General features: G+C 40.7%; 1 protein-coding gene across 4 annotated transcripts in view; it reads left to right on the top strand.

Moving 5' to 3' along the window:
* NELL1 (neural EGFL like 1) overlaps positions 1-15741 on the top strand; it is a 670736-nt gene that overhangs the window by 66801 nt on the left and 588194 nt on the right. For all 4 annotated transcript variants that reach the window (XM_072985884.2, XM_072985883.2, XM_072985886.2 and 1 more), the window contains exon 3: positions 14091-14241. In XM_072985884.2, the coding sequence (XP_072841985.1) occupies positions 14091-14241 (151 nt within the window). The remainder of the gene's footprint in view (positions 1-14090; positions 14242-15741) is intronic.

Below are 15741 nucleotides of genomic sequence, written 5' to 3'. Positions count from 1 at the left end.
TAGATTAGGCATGCTTCAGTCTCGAGAGACTATGGTAACATGCTCTGAATAGAGGACTTGGAACAGCATCTAGTACGGCTGAGAAGGCCAATTTGAGAGTGACAGTTCCACACTGAAGACAAATACAATCTGTCCCCTGTCCAGCTCCCTGGTTTTTCTGGTTTCAGGACTGCCTGTTTGCCTTGGCCTGCTGCACAAGTGTCTCTTCAAAATGCAAGAGGCCATCATGCACCACCTGCCTCCAGGCTGAACACTCAGATGTCAAAGTTTCCCATCTGTTGAGTTCCATTCCTAAGGCTTTCAGATCCCGCTTGCAGATATCCTTGTATCACAGCTGTGGTCTCCCTCTGGCGCACTTTCCCTGAATTCATTTTCCATACAGGAGATCTTTTGGAATCCAACCATCAGCCATTCTCACGACATGCCCAAGCCAATGTAGACGTTGCTGTTTTAGTAATGTATACATGCTAAACATTCCAGCTCATTCTAGGACTACTCTATTTGGAACTTTCTGTTGCCAGGTGTTGGAGACAATGCATATAGAATGTGTTCAGCTTCCTCTCCTGCCGTGCACAAAGGGTCCAGAACTCACTGCAATACAGGAGTGTACTCAGGATACAGGCTCTATGGATCTGGATCTTGGTCTATGCCATCAGCTTCTTATTAAGCCATACTTTCTTTGTGAGTCTAGATAACATGGTAGCTCCTTTGCCAATGCGTTTATCCAGCTCGATATCTACGGAGAAAGTGTCAGAGATCATTGAGCCAAGGTACACAAAGTCTTGAACATCCTTCAATTCTTGTGTGGAGATGGTAATAGAGCGAGGTGAGTCCATGCCCATGACTTTTGTTGTCTTCAGGACAATTGTTAATCTAAAGTCTTGGTAGGCCTTGCTAAAACAATTTATGAGTTGTTGGAGGTCTTCAGCAGAATTGGCAACAACAGCTGCATCATCGGCGAAGAGAAAGTCCCGCATGCATTTCAGCTGGACTTTGGTATTCGCTCTCAGTCTAGAGAGATTAAAGAGCTTTCCATCTGATCTAGTTTGGAGATAGATACCTTCTATTGCAGTTCCAAAGGCGTGCTTCAGCATGACAGCAAGAAAGATCCCAAACAGGGTCAGTGCGAGAAAACAGTCCTGTTTCACTTCGCTTCGGATGTCAAAGGGATCTGATGTTAAGCCATCAAACATTTCCTCATGAAATGACCTGATGATGTTAAGGAGTTGAGGTGGGCATCCAATCTTGGGAAGTATTTTAAAAAGGCCATCCCAGCTAAACAAATAAAAGGCCTTTGTATGATCTATCAGGGCCACAAAAAGTAGCTATTGTTCTTCCCTTTCTCCTGCAACTGTCTGAGGGAAAATACCATATCAGTGGTAGATCGTTTAGCTCGAAATCCACAATGTGATTCTGGACAGACTCTGTCTGCAAGCACCTGGAGTCTCTTCAGCACAACATGGGCAAGCAACTTTCCTACAACACTGAGAAGAGAGATGCTACGGTAGTTATTGCAGGTGCCCCATCTCCTTTGTTCTTATACAATGTGATGACGTTTGCATCTTTCATGTCCTGTGGTGCTCCACCTTCCCTCCAGCAAAGATAGAAGATTTCATACAGCTTGGTGGTGATGATCTCTTTACAGCACTTCAGCAGGAATGTTATCCTTCCCAGGTGCCTTGCTGGAGGTGAGGGAATCTAAGGCCGCTTTTATTTCTGCTAAAGTTGGTTCACTGTGCAACTCTTCCAAGACAGGCAGGCACTTGATATTATTTAGTGCCTCTTCGGTTACTACATTCTCTCTGGAATATAGCTCAGAGTAGTGCTGCACCCAGCGGTCCATCTGCTGTGCTCAGTCCTGGATGATCACACCTGTAGCAGACTTCAAGGGAGCAGATTTCTTTTGTATTGGACCTAAAGCTTGCTTGATACCGTCATACATTCCCTTGATGTTACCTGTGTCCACTGTTATCTGTATCTGAAAGCAGAGCTGAAGCCAATAATCATTAGAACATCTCCTGGCAGTCTGTTGGACTTGGCTACGAGCAGCTCAAAGAGCCTGCAAGTTGTACTCACTAGGACAGGCTTTTATGCTGCTCAAGCTGTCCTCTTTTCCTTGATGGCTGGCATCTACTCCTCCAAATGGGCTTCAAACCAGTCTGCTATCTTTTTGGTCTTCTTGCCAAATGTGGACAAGGATGTGTTATAAACAGTGTTCTTGAAATGTTCTCATCGTTCAGGTGCATTTGCATTTCCTCAAGCGCTTGGGCAAATTCCTCCACTTTTCTTTGATTGCAAGTCTTGCTAATGCCAATACGTGGTCTTCCTTCCTTTTTTGTGTGATACAATCTCCTTTTTTGCAGTTTTACTCTACTGCACACCAGGGAGTGATCAGTATCAGAATCAGCACTCTGATAACTGCATGTGATTGTAATACTAGGAAGGCTAGAGCTTCTAGTGAAGATCAAATCAAGCTGCTGCCAATGCTTCGATCTTGGATGTCTCCAGAAAACTCTGTGTTGAAGCTTCATATTAAAGAACATGTTGGTGACACAAGGACCATAGTAACAGCAAATCTCCAGCAAGTGTTGGCCATTATTGTTCATCTAGACAAGTGGGCCAAGGATTGTTATCAGCACCAACTCTAGTGTTAAAGTCTCCAAGAATGAACAGCAGCTCTCTCTCGGGGATTTTATTGATAGTAGCTGCCAGATTGTCGTAGAATTTGTCTTTGACGTCTGTTGTGGACAAGAGTGTTGGTGAATATGCACTAATGAGGAGGACCGGTCCCGCTGATGAGTGGAGCTGCAGAGACAGGATTCTTTCACTCCCCACAGTAGGTGGAAAAATCGATCTCAGAAGAGTATTTCTGAATGCAAAGACAACACCATGTTCCCTGGTCTCATTCAATGGTTTTCTCTGCCAGAAGAATGAGAAGTTTTTTTTTATTTGACAGATCCTATGTCTGGGAATCTCGTCTCTTGCAGGGCAGCAATGTCCATCTGCAGTCTACTCATTTCCCTGTTGATGATAGCTGTCTTGTGCACATCTTCTATTTCCTGCAGGTCATCAGAAAAGCCAGGGGTCATTGTCCAAACATTCCAGATGTCCAACTCTAGAGCAGAAGTTTTCTTATGATTGTTGCATGGTGCAAGGTTATCAATCTGCTTGTTGGCTTTCACCCTAAACCCCATGCACCCTGTTAGGTTAACAGATGGTGGTGAGGTAGCACCTTACTGGCTGAGGACTGCCCAGTTTAAGGTGGGTGGTAGCTATCTAGTGAAGTGCAATGACCTCTCCCACCATCGGAAGTAGCCCCTGGTGTCATGCTTTACAATTGAGCAAAGATTTAAAACTGGTAAGTGCTACTTCCCATGTTGCTCCCTAGTAGTGCAAAGATTAGAAACACAGGGCTCAAGCTGCTGGACCTTGTCTTCCAAGAGTACCACCAATGTATACTTATAGCATTTCTACCTAGGCACCTCGTTTGGCAAGAAAAAACATACCACAGGTGTTACAAGTGCAACAGATCCTGCACTCTTCATCTCAAGTGATTTGTCAGTGAATTAAAAAGAGAGGAAGTCTGATCCTCTCCCTAAAACTTTCCTGTTCCGCCAGGTGTATGCACTCCTATTTGTCTTTACTATTTACCAAGTTAGAGTCTAAAAAAAAACTAGAAGCAGAGAATTTCACGAGCCATTAGGCGTTTGCTTCTGGGAGCACTTATTTAAAGCTAAGACCCTGCCCCCTCAGATCATGTGGTTAGGGAGAACAAAGGCCAGATCAAACACACCATTGGAAGCCTAAAAATCCACAAGCCTAATAAAAAAATTCCACATCAAATATAATGTCCTGCCAGACACAGCTCACCTTCTGCTTCTGCAGGAAAAGGGTTTAAAGCTTCTGGGAGCATTTATTTAAAGCTGAGACCCTGCCCCCTCAGATCATGTGGTCAGGGAGAACAAAAGTCAGACCAAATGTACCCTTTGAGTAAAATAACCCTCTGCATTTTGAATTAAAATATGTGTTGTGGGGAGGCAACAATCTTAGTGGGACTTCTGAAAGTCATGCTTCCCCCCCTTTGTGTGTTTTGCTGAGCTTGCATTGTCATTCAAGTGAAAAAGTAATATTTTATTGAAGATGACTAGATAAAATGATACTCCATATTACCCACAAAAGTGGCATTTTATTACCAAGAGCCAGTTGTTTTCAACAGATAATATAAACATATTTTCTCCAAGCATGCCACTGTCCTTACTAAGTTTTTTTTTTTTTTACCAGCTTTGAGCCTGACAGTACTTTAAGTCCTGGAGCATTATTCATATGCCACTTGAACTTTGGTGTGTTTCTGCCAAACAAAGTCATTGATATAGAACTCACTCAGCTGCTAGGGAATCACACACTTAACATACAAGTATTGGCCACATATTTCAGTTCTTCTTTTCCTGGTGGAACTTCGCAGTAAGCAGAACAAAAAACACAACCTGAGCCTTAGGCAAAAGAAAAAGAAGAAAAGTCCTGTGCCACTTTTAAGACTAACATTTCTATTTTAGCAGCTTTTGAAGGGATAGCCTGCTTCAGTGTGATAACGAATTTTTTTAAAAAAGAGAGTTGTGGCATCATAAAGATGTGTTTCAATGTGAGTTTTTCTGGATTAAAATGTACTGCTTAATATGCATAGAGTATGGGCACCAACCGAAATGAGGAAAAGAGCTTTTGCTCAAAGCACGGGATCCCAGCTTGAGCGTTGTGACCCCCCAAGGCAGTTGCAAAGTGTTTTTAATTGCAATTATTTTTATATTTATTATATTAAATATGGTATACACAATTCTGTTTTAATTCTCTTGGCCCACAGATAAATAAGTTTTACTGGAATTGCAGAGTTCTTAGTTATTTCTGTACCCCTTGGGTTGGAGGAGCATTCAGGAAGTAACCAGAGGCAAGGATTTTGCTCCTTGGATGGCCTTTTCTTTTATGCATGCCCATCACTCCTATCCCCTCCAAAAGAGCCACTCTTGCTTGTCTTTCTCTGCTGCTCTGCATCCACCATTGGGGGAGGGTGGGCTGATATGAACTCTTTGGACATAAATGTTAGCTCGGTTCAAAGAGACCTCAACGAGGCAAGTGTGCCAGTAACGATAATGCCCAAGATGGTGGCAGGGTTGCTGCTGTGGCAATGGCACCTTTCACTGCATCTCAGCTGCATGCTCCTCTGGGTGTGATGATGGTGACATAGAGAAGGGAGAGGGGACCTGGGTGCAGAGATGCTTCTGGTTCCCACCTGATTTATGGAGGAGGAAGGAAGGAGGGATAACAAGGTAAGGGAAGAGAACCAGGGGGAGGGGCATAGGTGTTTATTTGGGCTCCCCTCTTGAGGGGAGGGGGTCTTCACTGAGGCAGCTTTTTTGTGGGGGGAGGAGACATGAAAGGAATATCATTTTTATACCTCCCTAAAGTAAATGAAACTCAAGGTGTCTTGACATCCCCCCCCCTCAAATGTTATCTGGTTGAGGCAGCTTTACATCCCAGTTAATACATTATTATATATGACTGCATTAATTCTACTGTATTAGTTTAGAATTATATTCTAAAAAATATATTTGATGTGTTTTCTTTACCCCATTAAAATGTCTTTTTATGCAAAGGTGGCTGAGGGGTGTCACAGATTACTTGGTTATTATAAAAGGGGTGACGACTTGAAAACGTTTGGGAAACTTTGGGTTAAAGACTAAGTGAGTGGCTCACTACACAGGGGTTTAGCCCACTGCTTGTTCTGGTGCAGGCGATCAGACAGTGTCTTTGCTGAAGTGAATGGCATGCCTCTAGAGCAGGACTGCCTCCACCTGGCAGGGGCTTCTCCTTTTTTGGTGTGGGTAGGATCAGTCTGGTTTGACTCATTTCCAGCGTGTGTGATTGGTGGTAATGAATCAAAAGCAAGCCTTCTGCCTACCAAGGCTTCTTCCAGTGGGAACTTCCAATATAATAAGACACTCATTTCAGGATATTGGCACATTCGGCTGCAGGCTGCTTCTTGACCAGTCATTTAAGACAAGGCAAGCAAATATATATATATTATATATATTAGAATATGATGCAGCACATTTTTGCTGCCCTAAAAGAGTTCTAATAAAATCCAATTCCTCTGCCCCTCCACCAAGTAGGGTTGCTTAAGCTTCCTGGATACCTCAGTGGTTTAGGTACCTGGTTGCAGAGCCAGAGGCTGGGAGTTTGCATCCCAGAAGAGCCAGGTTATGTGGCCTTGGGCAAGCTGCACAGTCGCAGGGCACCCCTGAAAGAAGGAAATAGCAAACCACTTTTGAGTATTCTCTACATGGAAAGCCCCGAAAAAGGCTTGCCATAAGTCAGAATTAACCTATGGTGAAAGATGAGGATGATAATGATTAGGTTTGCTGGAGCTCTGATATGCTATTTCGATGTCAGCATCACACCAAATGGCACATTGCACATCTACTTGGCCCCAAGCAAGCCCATACCAACTTGCTTCAAAACAGCCTATGTAGACACTCTTTACTCTTTAAGGTGCCACAGCTCTTTTGTTTTGATGGTTGTCATTTTTTTTAGCTTGACTTTTTGTGGATGACTATCTGTGTCCTAAGACTGAATACATAACCTGAGCCTTAGGTATATATCCATAAGTACAGTAAATGATTCCGATATGGCTCAGAGTGTAATAGGATACTTAAAATGCCAATTATATTATTAGCATCAATCACAAACTTTTAGAGTGCTGGTTTGCATAATGATTTAAAGTAAGGTAGTTAATGAAGGATACACAACTGTTAACTAATATGCAGGTCTGCTAGGCTGCTAATTGCTTCTGAAGTGTTAAAGCAATGAGTTCTGCTTTAAATAAAGTGTTTATTTGTTCTGTATCCTGAAGCACAACAGAGTACCCTGTAGGTTCTGAGATTTTTTTTAAGAAAAAAAACTGTATGTAAAATAATAACAGGATTTTATATTACCCATCTGTCAGAATGCTATATATTAAGCCTTTTAATATACCATATTTTTCGCACGATAAGATGCACTTTCCCCCCACAAAACAGGGGGGTGGAAAGTCTGTGCGTCTTATGGAGCGAAGAAAACAGATTATATTTTCCTGTTTTCTTCTCCTAAAAAAATGGTGCGTCTTATGGAAAGGTGCGTCTATGGAGCGAAAAATACGGTATATATTAGCAATTAACTAAGTGCAAATATGGGCAAAAGCCTTCAATGCAGGATTTGAGCTTGCAAAATGTTAAGAAACATTGGAGTAGAATGGAAAGAAATATAAGGAATAAATGTACAGTGTCCTAGCCTTTCTGCAGTGTTGCTGTGTGGGTGGCAGGAGCCTCATCACAAAGAGCAGACCAGGAGTTCCTCTGAGCCTTCTAAACTTTGTGTGCCATTATGCTGGTTTTAAAAAGTGTATATGTGCACACTATAATCTTTTTTTTTTTAAAGAAAATCACAGTTAGTTCCAAAGGAAGATTGACCATCAAGCAGCAGCATACTATCTTAACAACAAAGGGCACTGGCAGTAGACAATTACTGCTAGCACAAGGTCAACTATACTTTTAGTATTCAACGTAGGGTTCCCAGTCTGAATTTCCAAATATGTAATTTATCAAATAGGAAAGACAGAAATCAGCCAATGTTGAAAAAGTCTTTAACTTTCATTAACTGACAAGTGTTAGGCATGTGCTTACCTATCTTGTAAAAATAATGGGACTTTTAAAACTAGTCATGCTGATTAGATTAATATCCTCAAAGGAAAAAAAAGCATCTTTAATCTTGAAGTAGTATCTCTGAACTTAAACCAATTTGTTGTGTAGCTGACTTTTGGATTTTGCCTTTTATGTGTGCATGTTTTTACATAGCTTTTACTTTCTTGTTTTGTACTGGCAGGCATGGTTTGTTAATACAAGGCTTGCATGGCAAACATAACAAGCGTTGAACTTGTTATCTGTTGGTACAAGTGCTAGAATACCAAAGTTTTCCCTCAAAATGGCTCTTGCGAAGCTGAATTCTTTTGTGAATTATAGGACAGGGCAGTGGCTCGGAGTGGTAATGACATAGTACTGCTTGTGCTGTAGTGCATTGGAATTTTAATCTGTTATGTTGTAATATTACATTACCGTGCTTTATCTATATAATTTAAAATATATAGGCCAAAGTGACACAACTGTGCATTATCAAAGTATTGCTTTGGGGCACAATCTACTGGGAAACTGTGCTGTAGAAGTCCTATTTAAAAAATGGGAGCTGTGCAGCGGCATGGTGATTCATTTCAGTGGATTTCAGTGGGACCTTTGTGGCGGATTTTGACTTTAATGGTTATAGCTGGCCCAAACTCCCCTGATGTGGGAAGCAAGGCACTGCCCTCCCATATGCCTCCATCTCACTTATATTTGTTTGAGTTTGGGTGAGAGTGGTGACCCTTGATCTGCTGAGAAAGGGGGGCATTCCTTTGTTCCTTGCTATAGAATTGAAGAAGACCAGTTCTCCCTCCTAGTACAAAGATGGGGATGAACGTAAGGTGAATGGCAGTAGTGGCAGTGACACATGATGGCCCTTCTGCTGCCTATTGTGAGGCCAGAGGAGAAAATGGCTGTCTTCCTTTTCCCATCCAAGCTTTGGCTTTGACTTTAATAGATGCTTGACTCCAGAACTAGGCACTGTGGTAGGCTGGGGTAATTGGGAAGACAGCTTGTACAGTGGCCCAATGCTCATATTTTCATAGTGCCCTCCCTCTAAGATCCCCTCAGGGGAAAAAAAAAGATAGCTTGGGGAGAGCTACGTGTAGCAACGATTATCTGGAGCAGCATAGACCCTCCACTGGCAACTCCATTCACACACATCCCATGATGTATTTTATATCTAAAGCAGCTATTTCACCACATGACACAGTAGGGCCAGCAATGCTAGTACTTACTGTAACGTGGAAGCTGCGGTAGCTGAAATACCTTAAAGTCAGTAGCTCTGTTAGTACATGGGAGGCCAATGTATGGAATAGTCTAAATGAGACAACACAATTTTGGGTTTGCAAGAACTGAGCAGGGCAGTTAATAATAGGATCCCCCCCCCCCAGATAAGTGTTTTGTAGGGCCACCATAAGTAGGAATTGCCTTGGTGGCACATAACAACACAATTTAATGTGGGTGTACACTAGTAGGCAACACCCAAGGTGTTTTATTAGCCTTATTGTTAGCTGTGAATTGTTGTATATGCACTCTAATAATGTTTTCCCTCTCATTTCTTTATCCAGCAAGACAATAACATTTTCCAGAGTTTTTGCTATCTTTCCCTGAACAAATTACTGTCAAGATTTGAGATGGAGCTGTTGTTGAAACTTCTTGTGAGATTGGGGAAGCAAACGTCTCACTCGTTTATCCCGATTGGTTTTGCAATACGGTCATGTGCTATCAGTGGGATATATTGGGTATATAGTTACCTGAAAGAATGCAGCCTCAGAGTACTTATTGTAAAAAAAATGTGTTTGATCTTTTTTTTAAAAAAAAAATTGGCATGATGAGGGTAATATTTTTAAAGAGAAGATGGGCTTTAACAAATTATTTGAGCATGAAGTAAGTCATTTTGTTGAGGAGAGAGAGAGAGAACTTGTAGCCCTGCTAGGGCTTTCAAGATAAGTGAAATGTTTAAGGAATGGTTTTACCATTTCCACTTCCCCAACCAGTTTCCATGGCTGAACAGGGATTTGAACCTTGTTCTCCAGAGTCCTATTCTGTCATTCTATCCACTGTGGTGTTTGTATGGAGTCTGGTGTTTTTGTGAGCATGTGGATGGATGAACACACAAACCTGCAGCAGTGTCCAGCAGTAAATTTGGGAGTGCAGATACTCATCATGACATAAGTCACAGGCAGCTGTCCTCCAAGGAGAGTCAAAAAGCTGGATCAATTTATATCAACAAATGAGCAGCACATCTTCTGTAAGGTTTGTGATTCTTAATTGTCCATCCCAGATAAAACTATCTTCACATATTTTGCATTACAGCAGGAATAGCTTGCAAAAATATCTCAGTCCTTGGAACACTAGTTTTTCTCTTAGGTCATGGGAGGGTTGCACCTAAGCTCAGAGAAAACAGGGAAGCCTGAGGGGGACAGCAGGCAATGTTATAGACACTGCTAGTCATAAAGCCCTTGGGTTTTCTCTATGTTAGTTTTGGCTCTGCTGCAACATTGTGTTTCTCACTAGCACCTGTTTTCATACTGTTCATGATGTGATTACTGTCAAGTGACATAGATTTCCCTGATCCCACTCACACTGTGATTATTTAGTTTTAAAAATATTTCTAATGATTTTTTTTTTTTGGATACTTGTGATGATAGTTCCCAATGATGGAACCAGGTCACGATAATCCCAAGGAGAAAACTATGTTGGATATCCACCCTCCCCATACCAATACAATTTCACTTTGGTATGCTGCTACTTTTCACCTCCCTCAGACTTTTGGCACTGGGTACTACGGGGTTTATCCCCTAGTTCCTATAGATATCAGTTCTCACCCACTAGTCTGGGGTCAGGGCTGGATGAAGGACTACCCCCCCCCATACTTTTCAGACACAGCTGGTAAGGATTTGATTAAGTTTATTTTTTTTTAAAAAAAAGGAAAAATAAGAAATTAAAAGGTTATTGCAAGAGTTGTAACAGTTCCAAATTCAAACAAGTTTGGATACAAGAGTACAGAATATAAAACAGCAACGCCAGAAAATAAAGAAAACTATCCTGTCTTTTACTCTACTAAACAAACACAACATGGAAGCACTCATCTCCCAAGATCAGAGTGAGACCCTAATCCACTTTTCTCAGTTTTCTGTGTACTATTGACGGGCACTCATTAATTGCCCTTAATCCACTTTGATGACTGGTAACAAGATACTCCTATCCTGGAGGCTATTGGAAAATTCCAACCAGATGCCACCAGAAATGAGGCATTTAAAAATACAACCACCCCGAAATCAGTTGACACCAGCTCTCAACTCACCTTAAGTAAGAAGCAGTGTGTCTCATACATTTCTTCTTCTGTGACCATTTTGAAAGTTTCATTCATAATTTTTCTGTCCTGTGCCTGATGTAGTGAATTTTATTCATGAAAGCTTGCACTGAATGTGTCACCTCTTCTACTTTTAGATAGTGTAAAGGACCACGTGGCTATGTCTGTGGTTGTTTATCATTATCATTATCATTATCATTATCATTATCATTATCATCATCATCATCATCGTTATTATTATTATTATTATTATTATTATTATTATTATTATTATTATTATTATTATTATTATTATTATTATTATTATTATTATTATTATTATTATTATTGGTAGAAGAAAGAAATCCTGGCACAAAAAAAGATCACAAGATCTTTGACAAAGGGTACCCTTTCTGACTTGTTATCCCAATTTGCAGACCTTCAGGCCCTGAGGCACAGCCAGAGCCATTTGGTCTGCAGAAGACGAAGAATAAACAAAGGATAGAGTTCAGGGGATAAACTCCTCTTGAACTCAAACTCTTTGAAATGACAGATGGCAGGAACTCAGAAGATGGAGGTGTGAACCAAGCTGGTTCCAAAGTGTAAAAATTCACCAGGCTCTGCTAGGTTTACACAGAAAGTCCAGATGTATTTCAATTTTTTATATATTCCAAGTCCTTTAACCTCTTCACAAAACTTCTATAAGAATAGAAAAAAAAAGGGATTTGACAATTGTGCTCCTTAGGAGTGCTTGAGGACTTCAGTCTTTGTGAACTCTGCTTTGACATGATGTGTTCTTTCTCTCCTAGACTAATACGTAGCACAGCCCCCTGTAAGATTTTGTCCTCTGAATATTGTGGCTAAGGTCTTGACCTAAAAAAACAGTCTGATGTATATTTTACATTGGGGTTTAAATGCATGTTTTAAGAGAAATGCCTCAAAACACATGCTTAAATGTTATTTAAATATAATTTCTTTCATGCTTTTTTTAAAAACTGGGATAATATGAGAATAGTATAAAAGGGACTTATCTGTGAACCCATATGAAAGTGATACAGAGAAGAAAGATACTGATTAATCCTAGCGTCTGCCTGTCTGGATGCTCTTTTTATATGCTACAATGTCAGAAAAGTTTCTTTTTCTATTTCTTTATTCACTCTCCTGCAACAGTGTATGTTCTTGTTAATAGGAGTATATGGCATATAAAATCATATGTATCTTGAACTGTAGATAACGTGTATATGTTGCAAATCTAGCTTTCTAATCCTTCTCATTTTTGTAGTGCCAGCTGTAAAAGGCCTGATAATCATGGTTAGAGTGGCTTAATGGTATGTGAACTGCAACAGCAATACACCTCTCATTGGCCTTCATCTCTTCCTAGACTTTACTGGTCAGAGGGAGAAGGCTGGACAGATGCTGCACATCCATGTTTGGAAGGCATTGGATACCATAAATCATGCTAAGAAAGGGGGGTTATTCTGAATCTAGTTATGAGTGAAATTCAATATAGCATTAGTAGACATGTGCTTGTGTGATAGGATTTATTCCATCTCTCTTCCTATCTGCAGCCTCTTCCTATCTGAGCCTCGTGGCGCAGTGGTTAAGCTGCTGTACTGCAGCCAAAATTGTGCTCACGACCTGGGGTTCAATCCTGTGTAGCTGGCTCAAGGTTGACTCAGCCTTCCATCCTTCCGAGGTCGGTAAAATGAGTACCCAGCTCACTGGGGGGGAGCAATGTGTAGCCTGCATAATTAACTTGTAAACCGCCCACAGAGTGCTTGAAGCACTATGGGTGGTATATAAGCAGCACGCTTTGCTTTTGCTCTTGCTCTGTGCCCCCCCCCCGAATTTGAACCAGAGGTTACCCTGTACCCCAAGGACAGATTTTGCGGATGCACAAGGGAGATGAGGACGGTTCATTTTCTTCCTTTTTCTGCTTACAGAAGCTGTTCTATTGGTAGGAGTGATTCACTGGATCTCACCTCTGAAACCTGACCCTTAATAAAGAGTGGATAAAACATTAGCAATGGAATTTAGGGCCAGAAATGATGACAATTCTCTCCCAGCTACCTCACAAATATGCTTTCTGAAAAGCAGAAAAAAGAAATGTAGGTTGGATTTAGTTCCCACCTGTGTTCTTCCTTCTGCTACAATGGCAGTAGTGGAAAATAACAGGATGTAAAGGAAACATGAGTTTGATTTGAGTGTGTGGTTATGCCTATTTCTGCTTTGATAAAGGAATGGAAACCCCCGATTCCTTTATGTCATGAGGATCAAAACTCTGCTCATGATTCGGGTTCAATCTCAGATAGCTGGCTTGAGGTTTACTCAGCCTTCCATCATTCTGAGGTCGATAAATTGAGTACCCAACTTATTGGGAGTGAAAACCACCCAGAGAGTACTTTAAGCACTATGGGGTGGCATATAAGCAGCATGTTTTGCTTTTTTTTTTTTAAAAAAAATGCATCTTTAAATGTTAGACTATTGTCTAATAAAGACTACATGCAACAAGCATTCTTGAAGTGATAAGTCTCTGCAATGATGTTTGTTGCTATCAGTATGTTTCATGTTCCAATGTATTAAAGCACAGTAAATAAATCAAGTAAATACATTTGGTAAGGAAAGGTGTGATGGTGGAACAGTGCTAGCAATAACAAGGATAGATTTTCTAGATGTATCATGGGAAGAGAGAAATGTACACAGTAGTAAAATTGAAATTTGAGCTTAGTAAGTGACTCAAGAGAAGTCAGTCCTTCTGAATATGGGAACCTATTATCTTGTTTCAGTACACCTCATGAATCAGGAAGGTAATCTGCTCACTGCAGACATGAATGTCTCAGCATCCCTGTCAGAAGTTCTGTCAGAAAATCAACGAATGCCTGATTATGAACTTGTCTGTGTGACAAATGGGGGACATATGTACAGATGTTTTCTGTTTTTCCACTGTATGAGTGAAACTGTAGCATACAGTGAAAATGAAGACTATTTTGGGAGGCAGAAATCAAAAGTATTTTCTTACTCTGTCAGACATAAACATTTTTACAGCATGTTTCACCCACCTCCTCTCTTTTCCCTCCCAATTAATCTCTTCCTAGCTACAGACAGAGAAATTCATGCAGCACCTCACACAAGTGAGAAGTTAATCCAGCTCTTCCGGAATAAAAGTGAATTCACATTTCTGGCCACCTTACAACAGCAGGCATCGACTTCAGGTGTTATCCTGTCCATCCGAGAGATGGAGCACAGGTAAGCAAAGAGCGGTGCCTTCTGTAAAACAATGTAAACCGATACTCTGTGCTTAATGCTTTATGCCAGGGCATTGTATAAAAGTAGGAAGCACTCTGAAGAAACAAATGATTCTGTGGGCAAATCAATTTCAGGCACTTTGCTTTTGTGTTAAACAAAGAGGCAGAGATGTAATTAGTATTGTTCAAACTCTCTTGAGTTGTTGCTATCTAGGCATGGTGCTCCCTGCCAAACAGGGACTTGTACGTAGAAAAGCTTTTCTGCACCATTTTTGTTTATTTTTGTTCTGTAACTTGTTTGCTGCCTTTCAGAAACATTTAATTCAAAGCAAAATTGAAACCATCATGCTGTTAAATCAAACAAATAAAAAGCAACAAAAACTGTATGAGTCATTTGAAAAGCACAATGTGTACCAACCAAATTCTGTCACTTGCTTAAATCTGTGAACTGGTGAACAGAAGCACCTTTCTATTTGAGGCAAACAGAACTGACACACTACAGGTCCTTAGAACTGGCATGCCACAGATAGGGCTGAGTACATTTTCCAGATACCTGTAGTAAAATCTGCAGCAATAGGCCTGTTCTTGTTTAATCATGGTGACTGTGAATACTCCTGTAAGAAGAAATATCAGCCGGGTTCACTGGGCTCAGAACACTTAACGTTGATAACAGAAATAGTGGTGGCTGTCAGGGTATATTTGAGTCATGCCTGATTGATTGATGTCAAAATCTTGATTAAAATTCCTACTGAGGCATGATTTTTCTCCTCTCCAAAACATATTGAAGGCATTTTTGGTTTATTCCTTTTAGCTAGCAGAGCATAAAATATAAAAGTTATCTGAAGCAAAAGGGAATCATGAAGGTGAATAACTAAAAGTCCTATCTTCCACCCAGCCCCTTTTATTCTCATAGTGACTAGCCCTTTGTATATAAAATTTTATTGATTGATTGATTGATTGATTGATTGATCGATCGATCGATCGATCGATCGATTGATTGATTAGATTTTTATCCCGCCCTTCTAGACAATGTCTACTCAGGGCGGCTTACAATAAAATTATTCATAAAACAGTTAAAACAACAATTAAATTGAAAATAAAGTATTAATCAAGAAGGGAAAATATAAACAAAAGACTAAGTAAGAAATAAAAGTCAAGTATTGACAGGAGGGAAGGCCTGCCTAAAGAACCAAGTCTTTAATTGGCTCTTAAAAACACTCAGAGAAGGTGCCAGGCGGATCTCTGGCGGCAGGCTGTTCCAAAGTCGAGGGGCCACTGCTGAAAAGGCCCGGTTTCTAGTTCTTTCTTTCTGGGCCTCTCTTGGTGTTAGGCCCCTCAGCTATCTTTTCTGGCTATAGCGAGTGACTCGAGTAGATCTAGGTGGGAGAAGGCATTCTGCTAGATAAAATTACCCTAAAAGTAGCTTAAGTAGAAAAAAAGAACATCTTTACTTGGAGTTGTGGAACATCAGATACAATTAGAAGAATAAAAAGGATGAAGC

The sequence above is a fragment of the Pogona vitticeps genome, chromosome 1, assembly GCF_051106095.1.
Source record: "Pogona vitticeps strain Pit_001003342236 chromosome 1, PviZW2.1, whole genome shotgun sequence".
Classification (NCBI taxonomy): Eukaryota; Metazoa; Chordata; class Lepidosauria; order Squamata; family Agamidae; genus Pogona; species Pogona vitticeps.
The sequence above is the reverse complement of the archived record's forward strand: the minus strand, read 5'-3'. Positions and strand labels throughout refer to the sequence as shown.